The sequence below is a fragment of the Pempheris klunzingeri genome, chromosome 18 (genome assembly GCF_042242105.1).
Source record: "Pempheris klunzingeri isolate RE-2024b chromosome 18, fPemKlu1.hap1, whole genome shotgun sequence".
In the NCBI taxonomy this organism is placed as follows: domain Eukaryota; kingdom Metazoa; phylum Chordata; class Actinopteri; order Acropomatiformes; family Pempheridae; genus Pempheris; species Pempheris klunzingeri.
Genome location: NC_092029.1, coordinates 19,484,956 through 19,497,420, shown reverse-complemented (window position 1 = coordinate 19,497,420; position 12,465 = coordinate 19,484,956). Strand labels below are relative to the sequence as shown.

General features: G+C 42.9%; 1 protein-coding gene across 1 annotated transcript; it reads right to left on the bottom strand.

The window, feature by feature from the left end:
* Window positions 1-4,619: 4,619 nt before the first annotated feature.
* Window positions 4,620-10,576, bottom strand: LOC139218346 (xaa-Arg dipeptidase-like). The gene is made up of 7 exons (XM_070849907.1): window positions 10,154-10,576; window positions 9,166-9,314; window positions 8,475-8,617; window positions 8,237-8,391; window positions 7,514-7,649; window positions 7,098-7,205; window positions 4,620-5,762 (listed from the first exon to the last, which is right to left on the bottom strand). Exons 1-7 carry the CDS (start codon window positions 10,574-10,576, stop codon window positions 5,581-5,583), a joined length of 1,296 nt encoding a protein of 431 aa, XP_070706008.1. The 3' UTR covers window positions 4,620-5,580.
* Between the last annotated feature and the right edge of the window lie 1,889 nt (window positions 10,577-12,465).

Here is a 12,465-nt window from a genome sequence, read left to right as displayed (position 1 = left end):
AGACTGATGTATCAGTGAAAACATGTGTACTACTCCATGGATTTTGCCAGTGAAGATACTTTGACATATTCAGTACAGTGAAGCACAACGCACCAGCTTTGTTATGGTTTTTCTACATGGGTCCACGCAGCAGTGATGATGCAGACATTACCACAGCTGCCGTCAGTCAGCCGTCAGTCCATATGAGTTTGTAAGACGTAGTATGGACCAAATCCAAAAGGCCATAATGTATCACTTTATATAGAGAGTGTATATAAAGATACATACAGTCAATGGTCTGAACCAGCTCAACCGAACTACAGTGAAGCTGAGGGTGAAAGAGACCAGTGAGGACCTGCGGTGTGGCTCTAGATGGGTGCTTCATTCGCTCTGTGGAGATCAGCTATGCGATGTATATTCTGTGGTGTGTGCAGAACACTCATATAGTAAACAGATAAGGTGAACTGAAACCTATGGCCCAATTTGAAAGCATGAAACATTTCAAAATATATGATTTCACAGAGACATCCTGCTGATCCTGCTGTGTAATTGGAAAACACTTTTTGTAGATGATTTATCACTTCACGAATAGTTGATTTGACATGAGGCAGAAACATCTGCATTCTGCTTTCGATATACCAAAAGTTGTGTGTGTGTGTGTGTGTGTGTGGCTCGGTCATTGTGTTGGTTACTGTCTTGAAGTTTGGTCGTTCTTAACAAACACAGAGTCCGTGGTCATTTTCCATTTAAACAGCAGATGTTTGCGCATTTTTTTTTGTTTTGCTTTTGAGTCAAATCTTCACGTTTTAAGGTTTAATGTCACCGTTTGATCATTTGACCTCTTTGTAGATATGTTTGAAGTTACACGTGGCAGCAGCCACAGACACCGGCGTGAACCTCAGATGGAATTGAGGCTTTTTGTACTTTTACATCTCCATCTCGTGTAACTCTTCTCATTTACATACAATATAGTGGCAAATTAGGCCATGTACTGTATGGACTCTGTGGAAAGTCAGTGTACAACATTCTTAAATAAAATAGTTTTTCTTGTTGCAGTTGTTCTTTGAGTGGTTTTTGGCTGAACACCATTGCCTTACGTTGAGAAGTGGGAGATACTGCCACTGGGGCGCAGAGCCTGTGACATGTTGGAAGTCTGTTTGATCAACAGATTAATTAAGGGAGGCGCCATCCAAAAGTTTTAAGAGCTAGATTTTGAAATTCATCCTTCAGTTGCTTTTATCTTGTAAATTATTTAAGTCTCCGGTAACATCTGTCAAAGCGGCAGACGAAAACTGCAAGCTTAGTAAAATCTGACATTTCCCTGTAAACAAATTTCAAATTCATGCCTCTTGTCCTCTGATGTGACCGTGACATAAACAGTCTGTTAAATACTTTGTAACTGTAGCTTATGAATGATTCAACGCCTGCTATCTGCTGATTGCTTTCTCTGAGGCTACATTAGAATATAGATGCGTTTCTCAATGGACTTTTGGTCGTCTTTCCTATCGGTTATGTTCACATTCTTTAAGCTAACTGTGGAGAGCTGGGAACAAAGGGACATTGCTACATCAAAGTCTGACACGGCAAAAACCTCAACTGTTCAGTGGACTATGAGATCTCACACAGTGAGGTTGGTGACATGATTTTTTGTGTAGAATAATAATATAAACTATAAATAATAAGACATTTCAGCAGAGGACATTTTTGCATTTTGGCAAACGTCTGGGAAATAATGTCTGCTTTAACTAATGAAGATTGGAGACCTTATCTTATAACTCTGAGGTGTCATAATTGCCAGACGGGATTTCGAAAATATTGAACTGTTCCTTTAAAACTTACTCGTGTTCAGCCACATGTGGGAGATATGGATGGTCATTCTGCAGGTAGGTGGGCCATGAGCACCAAAAGGCTCCCTCCCTTAACAAGTCTATTTCACCTCCTCCGTCCTCCTCAGTCGGGGTCCCCAGCACTGTAACCTTTGGAGATAATGATCAGTGGTATTAACGCTTAATGTTGATTGATCACAGTGCCCTCATCATACAGTGGACCAGCAATTTGCAATTTGTTGTTTCTTTAACTAAACTTTATTATCTGAACCTCTATGTATTTTACATTTGATTTTATTTGCAGATAATTGAACACACTGTTCTGGGATCTGTCCCTGCGTGATAAGATTCAGGACCAACTTCAAATGCTTTGCATGGAACATCATATGTAGGTAACATACAACATGATGCTCGTTTAGTTACGTTGTGACTAACCAATCAGAGGAGCAAACATCACTTCTGGTTCCAAGACGGCGACGTCCGTAGCTTTCAACTTTTGGCAGGAATCTGGACTAGCACTTTCTGTCATGGAACCTGCTGGAGCTTCCTGTTCCTAAACCCCACCCTCCTGCACACACCATCTGCCAGACAGCACCTACCGGCTTTTTCCCGCCAGTTCACTATTCTCTCCCCCCTGTATTGTCTGCCTGCCAATCAGCCCCCCCCCCTTCAGCCTTTACCCTTCTGTAAAGCCATTGTGTCGCCTTAATCCAGCCTCTGTCTGGTGATTCTGTGTATGGGTCTTCTGAACTGTGACCCTTTCATTCTGTATTGCTCATCTAATTCAGTTTGCTGTAAAACTAAATCCTGTCTGTCATCTTCTGACAAATGTCCAGGCATAATTTGTGTGAGCACAGCTATTCTAGTAATAATCATCACTCTTTCTAGATTTAGACAGAAAGGACCCAGACTCTCTTAGAAATGCTGTCACCTCCAATTTAAAAATCTCCATGGAAGTTATTCTTTCAGATAGCAGATAGCCATACTCATCTTTCTGAACCATGCAAATGTCATTTCCCCACTAAGCTTTCCAAAAAGAGCTGTCATTTACCACTGAATGTGACCTTTACAGGAACCAGATTTCTGCTGTTTTAAAATAAGAACAAAGCTTTATGCTTAGTATTTTCTCTTAAATCTCTGGCATTAAGAGAAACAACGGATAAAGACAGAGTAGTGAGTGTACGAATCAAAGGAAACAATGTTCATCCTTTATGAGAAGTTAAAGGTCCCATATTATTCAAAATACACTTTTCAATCTAAATATGTGTCGCCGGTGTGCCTACCGACTGCTGAACTAAACCAGAGAAAAGACTGGGCTCTCAACTTATCTCCTGAAAATGTGTGAGAACACGCTTTTTAGATTTTGCTCCCCTTATGATGTCATATGGGGATCTGTTGAACACGTGACCTCCTCCAGTCCTTCAGCAGATTGTTCTATTCTTTGAAAATGGAGCATGCAGAAAGAGGCTGAAAGTAGCTGCAGCAGCAATGTCTGGTATGACCAAAAAAAAAAGGCTCTTTTGAACATGAAACCACGTAATCCTATTCCAGGAGGATCTCTTGATACAAGCATGAACTTGTGAAAGAGCATAATATGGGACCTTTAAATCGTATTACTTCTGATGCATTAACATGTGAGCAGCCTTTGATAAATGGCTGCACTTCTATAAACTTTGAGTAGTTCAATGTGGAACAACGGCTTTGTATCAACTATGTAACTAAAGCTGGCTCATAAATGTAGTGGAGAATATAGATTACAGAGTCACATAAAAAGGACATACTCAGGTAAAGTACAAGTAACTCTCAACAAGTACTTGAGTTCATGCATGTAGTTACACTCCATCACTCTTTGTCATTTAGTTTCACTTGAGTCATGAATTCTTCACTAATTGAATCACTGACAAATCGTAGCTGTGTGCAGCAGTCCAGTGGTCTTGAACCATGTGTGCCCTGATTAAATAATGCTCTCCTGACGGTATCATTTTAACCCTTTCATGCATAGAGGTCACTACAGTGTACAGCTATTCAAAAGCTGTTTTCTTGTATATGCGTGAGTTTTGATGGCATAGTTGCACATCAGCCACTACAGTGGAAGCTACTGCATCATCTCATACACTGCTACCCAGTGGGAAGCCATTGGAAGTGGAAAAAAAGAGTGAAACCAAACCTTCTACAAAAAGAAACCCTTGCAGGTTAGAAAAATATGGTGACATCAAGTAACATCTAAGGAGTCATGCAATTGCTACATTTTCCAAGTATTGATTTTATATTGGGAGGAAATTATGATTAACCACATGTCCACTGAAGTGTACATCATGCATCACTAGCTATATTTCAACTACTGGACATGTAAATATATCTTTATAAAATATGGGTTGAAAAAAAATAAAGTTCAAATCTTGTTTTTCATGAATAAAGATGAATAAAAACACAAAATCCTGACTGAGGTTATCATAATTCATGCATGAAAGGGTTAAAAAGATACGGGAAGAGCACTTGTCAAGACAATCTAAATAGTAGCCAAAGGTTATCTGGAATTATATAAATGAGAGGACAAATATTAAAACATCAGTAGGCAATTCATAAACTGATCGGAATAACACTTACAGAGCTTCTGGGACATGCCATGTCAATCAAAGAAAATGGTATGAAATGAGGGAAACATATTTCAAGAGATGTATCATTGTAGTGTGTCAGTGTTTTTATAAAAAACCCTCAGAGTTTCATTATCTTGCAACATGAGGGCACCGAGGCACTTTATTCTGATATAATAGTGAGGCGAGTTGTGCTCATAAGCACATTCCAAATATTTATTACAATCAGAAAGAAAATGAGAAATTTAAAAGGTTTTACTAATAAATAATCAATTAGATTAGATAATTACATGCTAACAGAAAGTGAAGAGCAACATTTGAAAGCAGAAGGTGGAGTGTTGTCTGAGTTGGTTATGGACAGAGTACTACTGCCATCTAGTGGGTATTGTTGTGAACTACCTATGAAGGAGCACACGTGGAATTATGTAGTACATTTTGCTTTGATGACAGCTTTGCACACTGAGTCAGCTTAATGAGACCGTCACCTTGAATGGTTTTCCAACAATCTTGAAGGAGTTCCCAGGTCAGGTCAGGTCAGGTCAGGTCAGGTCAGGTCAGGTCAGGTCAGGTGCTTGTGGAGGCCAGGCCATGTGATGGAGCACTCCATCGCTCTTCCTTCTTAGTCAAACAGCCCTCACGCAGCCTGGACGTGTGTTTAAATGATGGTCCCACCAAGTGCAAACCAGACGGGATGGCACGTCACTGCAGAATGCTACAGGTGAACTGTCAAAGCAAAGTTACTAAGCTGCTGTGAAGAATTGTAGAATTCTAGTCATATCTATTCTCTCCCAATTTTTTCCCCAGGGCTTGAGTGATTATCAAATGCATGTTTCCAACTGAATACTTAAAGTCACAGTTACATTAATAATTCTTCATTTTGTTTAGTGTCACACACAAGAGAATCATCTAATAAAGAGTCTTCAGATAATCAGAGAAGTCGAGGGCAGTCTGGACGAGCACTTCGTATCATAAAGCATTAATGTACATAACTGTGTTCCTCCTTTTCTACTGGCTTGGGCAAATCAAATAAACAAAAAACAGACACAACTCAGTGATAGAAAGTGTGGATCAAAGATGGATTTTTTTCAGTTTAGCCTGCTGGTGAAAGCACATGTCTAACAGTAACTTCCCTGTCTTCCTGAGTCAGCATTCAGTGAGCAGGCGGCTTAGTGGCGCCTGCATCAACACCGTCTTGCAGACTGCTCTGCAGGCTCTCCCGTCGCCGTCCCATCCTCCCTCAGCTTGGCTTCAGTGAACTCGTGCTTCACCCTCTGCAGCAGCTCTGGACACAGCAGCACATCCAGGGCCGTCATGGCCAGAGCCTTCGCTGTCCTCAGGGTGAAGAACTGAGCTCGGTCATCACCTGCAGCGGAGACACAAATATACTGTCGGCCGAGCAAACGTGACCAACAGACTGCACATTCACTTTGTATAGAAGAGGGTTCTAGTTGCTTTGATTAGAAACATCAATTATTAATTATAACAGTCAGTGTGACATCCTGCAGCCTCTGCCAGCAGCCTGTCGTGTGATTATCCACTTCCCCACTCTGACACATAGCTGCAAACAGCAGTCCTACTACACTCCTTCAGCTTCAATCCGTGCATTCACATTCTTACTGTACCGACGCTGGATTAGAGGAAATGTTTCTCAATCCATAACTGAAAATAGAAGCTCCTCCTTCCAGCAGAAATGCATTTATAACCTTTAATCATTTTCAAGTGGTTTCTGTGTTAAAAGACCCATCAATCAACCAAGAAGGTTAATATAGTAATAGAGTTTCTAGTTAATAAGTGTCTGATTGTTTTATGGCTGTTGCATCATTAATCGTCTATCATATACAGATGTAATCACGCCTGTCTTCTTATCTTTGTGTACAGGTTTTATGTTTTCTGAGTGGTTCCTTTGTACTATCCAGTTCGATCAGCCCGTCCAGAGGGGACATGGTAGGAAACCAGCTCCTCCTTAATGTCTTAACGTCTCGCAGGCTCAGCAGAAAGGCGTCGCACTGTGCTGGCTCGTTCCAGTCACTTTGGCGTGCCTTGGTGCAGAACTCGATGGCGTAGATGGAGAGGGTCCGGTTCCCCTGGCTCAGGCCCAGAAGTCCCCCCCCCCCCCGTAGCTCCATGGTAAACACTTGGAAGGAGGAGCAGGCAAGCATCCAGCGTTCCCACTTGGCAGTTCCCCACAGGCGAGCTCGGCCAGTTAAGTGGTTAATGGCAAACGCCACTCTGGTTTCTCCTCGGAGGGAAACGTCTGGGGCTGCTCTGATGCACTGACCTCAGATCAGTGTTCACAACCGGAGCTCACTGTGGTCTGTTAGCATGAGCTGCTAGTACTGTTTTAAAGCCATACTCAGAAATACATTTGACAAAGCAATTTCACCAAAAAGGTCCATTTAGTCACTGTTGTGGAGCTTTCTATTGTATCATATCCTCCGGTAACTAATGGAGATGGCCAGTTGTCATGACAACAGCCACTAAATTGTGTGAGACTATTTTGTCCACTGTGGTCAAGAATGAACTTTCAATCTCAACAAATATATTAAAGTAGTATGAAAGAACGTGCAAATAATATAAAACAACAACGCTTGAATCATCAGTACATAAGATGAACAAATGTTAAGAGTTGAAAAAGTATAACTGTGTTCCTTGTTTCTATGTTCAGTTACATTGACGACATCATTAAAAGGACACATACCAGCAGCAATGGAATATTCCTCTGTGTGGTTCAAAGCATTAGAACCAATGTAGAAGTATGGATGGGTGCCAGGAACCACAAATGTCACATTGCCGAAGTCTGTAGAGCCTGCAGCCAGAGGAAAGAGGGGGGTGGGGGGGTGGGGGGGGTCAACAGAAGCGTCACGCTCAGAATCAGTGATTAGAAGTGGGAGGAGCCCACCACTGACACTGAGATTGAAGAGATCCTAATATAAGAGGCCGTCATGAAGAATTGTGTTTAGGTGGTGCAACTGCTACCTACTTTGGTTCATAAAATAGGTTTCAAACAGCCACTGTTGTCTTAATACATGTTATACCATTATATTACAATGTGCTTGTATGTACATTATCCAATATAGAACTGTTCTTTAACAGAAACAGAGGATGTACATATACCAGATTCATTATGGAGAACGGCTTCATCTGTAGTGAAATCCATCCCCAGAGCCTTCCCATTTCTCTCGTATAGTTCCTCCAGTGCAGCAACGCGCAGCATGTTGTCATATTCATTTCTTGCAAACTGTACTTCGACCTGAAAGGGAGATATTTTCAATTTGACTTCTTTAAAGCTGCAAGCTTGTTTTCAAAGCCGCTGTTGCTCCATCATTAGCTCAGCTGCAGTTTAAAGTGTAAGGAGGGTTTAAACCTGTGCCTGTGTCTGGAACGAAAATCACGTGATCTCTTCAACCCTTTCCTATGCCTTCAGAAGCTGGGGGTTAAAATGTGCCTCACTGTGACTGCTGTGTCCTGTGAAAATGTCACCAGCAGTCAGTATATCCAAGGTCTCAATTAAATCTGCTGCAGACCTGGTTTAACTGAAGTTATATAAAGAATCTATATCTATACATCTATAAAGAATGCCACAGTTGTTGTCAGTGTTGCTAACGGTTGTGCATGCATGTGGGTAAAGAAAACTGTGTAAGACTTTTGAAAAAGTGAACTCAGTATAGAGAAATGTATATTACCAACTGCAAAAACAGACAGCAATGCACTTTTCACTTCCTACTAGACGTTGTAGTGAGACAAAATAGAACTCAGTTTATCCCGAGATAAGTTATTGGGCCGTAATTGCTGTACAAAGTAGGAAAAAGTGCAATTTAAGAATAAAAGAGTTTTTACCTCACAGCCAGTCGCCACAGCAGCTGAGCTGAAACACTTCTCAGCTTTTGCCTTTAGGATGGGAAGCTCAGCACGTGAGGGGGTTCTCAGATAGTACTCCAGCTCAGTGAAGGCAGGAATGATGTTTGGTTTCACTCCGCCGTGCTTTATGATACCTGCACGTCACAGCACGGTGTAATCAGAGCTCACTAAACTCCTCAGAGCAACACATTAGTACAGAGGTGTCTCAAATGTTCACCATGAACCCTCCAGTCTGGCTTCATCTGCTGTCTGAGCACAGACAGGTTGTTGTAGCACAGCACCGCCGCGTCCAGCGCGTTGATTCCCTCCCAGGGGTAGGCCGAGGCATGGGACGCCTTCCCGTGGTACTTTATAGTTACACTGGAAAACACAGGACAAACCACACAGCTGATTCCCTGTTCTGTGTGTCTCATGCATACGGATGCACACTAAAACACATCCCGCCAGTGGTTTGACACTATCCCATGGATAAACAAGAGGCAGCAACATGCCCAGCTATCCTGCAATGAACAAGTAAAGACAGGGAAGAAGACAGCTAGCTAGTATACATGGAAGGAAATGCATTCATCACATTTGTCAGAGATTTGTTGTTAAGTTCACTGAATGCAAACATAACTTTTGTCTGTTCACAAGAAAAGTCCACAGGGAACAGAGGACTACTAGACCATGCAGGTCAAAAGGTCCAGCACTGTGCACAGTGCTTCATTCATGCAACACCATAAATGATCCGATAATCAGTTTTGTACTCTTGGAAATTAGATTGTTACATTCAGGATATTTCCCATTTAATGTTTCTGGGACCTGGCCCCCACACTAATGACATTAGGTAAAACTAAGCAGCTACATGAAGCACAATGAATTCTATCACATAACATATACACAAGACATTTGTAATGTAACACACGTACTCGTGCTCGGCCACGCAGGGCAGGTACGTGGCGTCCTCCTTTGATGGGTGGGCCATAAACACCACATCCAGACCCTCGAAGGCTCCTTCCCTTATCATGTCAATTTTACCTCCGCCATCCTCCTCAGCCGGGGTCCCCAGCACCGTCACCTGTGGAGGTAGGTCCATCAAAATAATCAGAAACTTTCTACCTCCACGAGGAAAAGAATTTCTTGATAGGGTTTCTTTCACATATTACCTGTCTCATGTCCTGGTGTCAGGATATAGTGACAGTTCCAGCAAATATGACACAAAGGTATTTTTAAAATAGTGACCTACTAAACATTTCATCATCAATATGGAACATATGAAGAAACAGCTTTTGGCTGCATCACTTGTGGAGAGCATACTTTCTATACAGTGTGGTCTGGAGCTATTTGGCCAGTGACACTGTTTGGTATTGTATGTATTGAGAATGTAAATACTGATATTGGGTAGATTTGTAGAAGTTCTGCAGACAAGGCAGAAGTTTTTATGGCTGGTGGGATGTTCTGAACTGGCAGGTCAAGCCAGGAAACCAGGAAAACACCTAAAACCTCATCATGGAACAAATTAAGTGATGCGTGTCGATCTGACTCCAGACGGCCACTGACTGGAGGAGAGGATGTGAGGGCACACACTGAGGGTGGTGTCTCTCCCTCTCAGCTACTTTTGATTCCTTACATTTGGGGGACTTTGTATGAAAAAATCTACAATTGTGTTGAAGTAAACAGCCTCAAATCCAAGCTGAAAGTTGTCACTTTAATCAGTGACTATAGCCCACTTTTAAAAATGGACTACACTAATTACCCATGATGCTTTGATGTTTACAGTTCCCAGTGGTCAGACTTTGTCTTTTTATCTTACACGACCGCGTCAGAAAACACTTGTCGATATTAAATTGATCTTGTCCAAAGAAACCAAACTCGGTATGAACTTCTCTGGCACTTCTCTACCACACTGTGACCCACCTGCACCCGGACAGGGAGCTCCTTGGTGCCCCCCAGCACCGCCTTGAGCCCCAGAGCCGCAGCAGCTCCAACCTCAGCGATCAGGTTGTGTCCACATGCGTGTCCCATACCAGGCAGGGCGTCGTACTCGCAGAGGAACCCCACGTTGACCACGTCGAACCGCTCGCTGCCTCCACCTTCCCAAGTGGCTCGAAATGCAGTCTGAAGTTTGAAGTGAGCGTCGACCTTCCAGCCTTCCTCCTGACGGAAAAACGCTACCAGTCGGTCATGAGACTTGGTTTCCTCATAGGCCAGCTCGGGACAGCTCCATATGTCCTTACTGAGACTGTGGAGCTTTGCTCTGGCTTCATCTATACAGCAGCCAGCTCTCTGTTTCAGCTCCAGCAGCAGCTCTCTGTCACGGTGTGCTGCTCGCCCGCACATCTTGTTCAGTCTATCAGAATGTATGTTGTTCTAGAATCTTTAACTTCTGTACGCACAGTGTAACTTCACGTGTCCTTTCAAAGTCAGAGTCATGCAGTCTATCAAGTTACAGTCACCGCTGCTCCCTGCACAGGGGCTACATTTGGAGCAGTCTCATTTCAAAATAGCCCACACGCACGAGGGGAGTATTCTCTTTGCACACCTTAAGGACTAAAAGTCAGGACGGCTCGGCTTCTGCTGGCTTCATTTTGACCATCTGTTTGAGTAGCCTAACTTTAAGGAAGTGCAGCAGCTGTGCCCCTTTGAAGCCCAATTAAACAGAGAGATTTCCATCTTTAACCCTTTGGACTCTAGGGCCGCCACACGGCGTCAAAGTCACATGTCGCACGTTTGAAAACGTAAAGCTGTGACACAAGCACGCAGGTGCTCAATTCAAAGACTGTTGGAAAGCGGACACTTCAAACTTTTCACAGGTGTTTGAATTTTCTCGATCGGCCTATTAAGACTAAAGTTATGAAGAGCCGAAGTCGCGCACTACAGCAGCTCTTCTACGAGTTAGAAGATACTGAATCTGGGGAAGAAAGTTCTGATCCTGAGGAAGAAAGTGACTCCAGTGGAGAGGATGAAGTGGATGCTGCACGTGAAGAGGAACGAGAGCAGGTGTCCGCGCAGACCCCCGCTCCTCCAAAGATCCAACTAGTTCCTGCTCGGATTTTGTGTTTCTTTTGCACTTTTACATACAGTGTGTCCATATATTATGTCAAAATAAATAAATACTTGTAGAATCACATAGGTGAGGTTGTGCTGAAAAGAAAGACACAAAGAAAGGCAAGAAAAAGGTAAGCTTAATGGGAAACACAAAGGTAAAATGAAAAGTAGTAAAAAACGCCATTTGACCCCAGACTGAAGGGTTAAAGAGTAACTTAACACTCCCAGAAAGTCCTCTCTGCCCACCTCCAGTAGTTCAGCCTCTCACCTTGCTGCAGTGATGTACAGGTGTACTCCAGGACACAGAGCCATTGCCATCAGTGATGCTGGCTGTGGTGAAACAGGCCTGAATATTTCAGCTTGACAACCACAGCAGGAGAACCAGGACCAGGATCCACAGGAACCAGAGAGATGAGAAAAGCACAGAAAGGCTCCGGGGAAGATAGCAAGTTAGTAACAGACATTAAAGAGACATGAAGCATGAAGATGGAGAGGAAGAGGAGGAGAGAGGAGCCCAGTGCATCATGGGGAGTCCCCCGACAGTCTAAGCCTACAGTCTTCGTGCTATGGTTCGCTCTAAAACCTGACTGAAAAACCTCAAATAGACTATTGGATTTATTTAGAAAATCACACAGCTGATTGGCTGCTGCTTTCTCCAGGATCTTGGAGAGAAAGGGAAGGTTGGTCTAGGAGACAAGTTGATGGTTTGGATGAGGAAACCATTGAAGCCAATTCAGGAGGATTGATCGGAGCAAAACAGTCCAAATGCACATTAAGCCCAACAGCTGTTTCCATGATTCCCAAGTTTGAGGTTGAATCAGAGCCTGTTGAGGGCAGGAGGTGATGAATTTAGTCTCTGATAGTTAGAATTTCATCATTAAAGAAGCTCATGAAGTCGCTGCTACTGAGCTCTAAAGGAGCACAAGGATCAACTGAGTTCTGGCTCTTTGTCAGCCTGGCTAACGTGCTGAACAGAAATCTAGGGCTGTTTTTATTTTCCTATTTTCCTATATGAATGAGGAGATGTGAAAACTAAAGGACTCTGGGAAACTGAGTTCAGAGAGGGAGACCTTTGCTCAAAAGAAAGAAACCTGTAAACCTGTAATCCTCACCTGCCCAACAGTGGTGCTCTAATTAACTGCCAAAAACACAAATTTTGAAGTTCAGTCCTTCCAACCATG

Coding starts and splice junctions, on each gene's coding strand:
- LOC139218346 (XM_070849907.1), bottom strand. CDS start 10,576: ATGTGCGGGCGAGCAGCACACCGTGACAGAGAGCTGCTGCTGGAGCTG. Junction 9,315..10,153: donor AGCTCCCTGTCCGGGTGCAG/GTGGGTCACAGT, acceptor CTACCTCCACAG/GTGACGGTGCTGGGGACCCC. Junction 7,650..8,236: donor CTGTGGCGACTGGCTGTGAG/GTAAAAACTCTT, acceptor TCTCCCTTTCAG/GTCGAAGTACAGTTTGCAAG.